The 1,197-nt window shown below is 37.9% G+C and overlaps 1 protein-coding gene across 1 annotated transcript; it reads right to left on the bottom strand.

Annotated features, from left to right (window-relative positions):
• Positions 1-362: 362 nt before the first annotated feature.
• LOC114023648 (olfactory receptor 8J2-like) lies at positions 363-1,193 on the bottom strand (the record flags this gene model as incomplete). Its single annotated transcript, XM_027836404.1, has 1 exon — positions 363-1,193. A coding segment is annotated over one exon (831 nt), but the record flags the coding sequence as incomplete, so codon positions are not given.
• Positions 1,194-1,197: the final 4 nt, after the last annotated feature.

The raw sequence follows: 1,197 nt of genomic DNA on the forward strand, positions 1-1,197 counted from the left end.
AACTTATTTTCTTCCCCATTCCTTTCTACAACTATCTTCCTTCCAGACTGTTACCAACAGGTGTGAAGTAGGTAGCCCACTTTGGATTACTGCCTGAATAAGTTTAAATATACTTGGCAAATATGTTACAAAATAAAGAGAAAATATTATAAAACATAAATAATGTTGATATGTGGTTTTCTAAGTCAATATATAAATATAGCAATCCTTGTTTGAATTTGATTCCCTTTTTTATTCATTTTTAAATATTTTAACCTACTATCAGTTTTCTTATATCCCTGGACATTTACTCATTAGGTCCTTTATATGACAACCCCTACTTTAGCTTATGAATCTCATGGTTTACTTGAATATTTATGAATTTATAAGTTTTTAAAAGTTTGGCAAGGGTTGGTGAGGACTCTCTTCAAAGCCTCCTTCACATCCTTGTTCCTCAGGCTGTAGATCATAGGATTCAGCATGGGGATCACTAGTGTGTAAAACACTGAAGCCATTTTATCAGTGTCTAAGGAATGGTTTGAGCAGGGCTGCAAATACATGAAAAGGAGTGTCCCATAGAAAACAATGACAGCCATCATGTGGGAAGCACAGGTGGAGAAGGCTTTCTTTCTACCTTCTGTTGAACGTATCCTCAGGATGGCCAAGATGATGTAGAAATAGGACACAATTACAATGATCATGGAAAAGAAGAGATTAGTTCCTGAAAAAGTAAAGACTGCTGTTTCTGGGATGTAGGTGTCAGAGCAGGATAATGCTAACAATGGGACATTATCACAGTAAAAATGATTGATGACATTGGAAGAACAGTAAGACATTGAGAAAACACAAGAGGTGACAGTCACTGCTGTCGTTAAACTGTAGGTGTAGGTAAGGACAACAAGTAGAATGCAAACCTTCCATGAAACCACAGCCATATATAAAAGGGGATTGCAAATAGCCACATAGCGGTCATAGGCCATGGCAGCCAAAATGAAAATCTCAGCAACAATGAAGACTAAGAAGCCTCCCAGTTGAGTTGCACACCCATAGTAGGAAATGGTTTTCTCCTCCACCAAGAAATTGACCAACATCTGGGGAGCAATGACAGTGGAATTGCCAAGATTGATGATAGCCAAGTGTCTGAGGAAAAAGTACATGGGCGTTTGAAGTCGAGAATCTATACTACTAAGAATGATGATTCCCACATTTCCAGTCACC

The sequence above is a fragment of the Vombatus ursinus genome, unplaced genomic scaffold (genome assembly GCF_900497805.2).
Source record: "Vombatus ursinus unplaced genomic scaffold, bare-nosed wombat genome assembly UNPS02004438.1, whole genome shotgun sequence".
In the NCBI taxonomy this organism is placed as follows: domain Eukaryota; kingdom Metazoa; phylum Chordata; class Mammalia; order Diprotodontia; family Vombatidae; genus Vombatus; species Vombatus ursinus.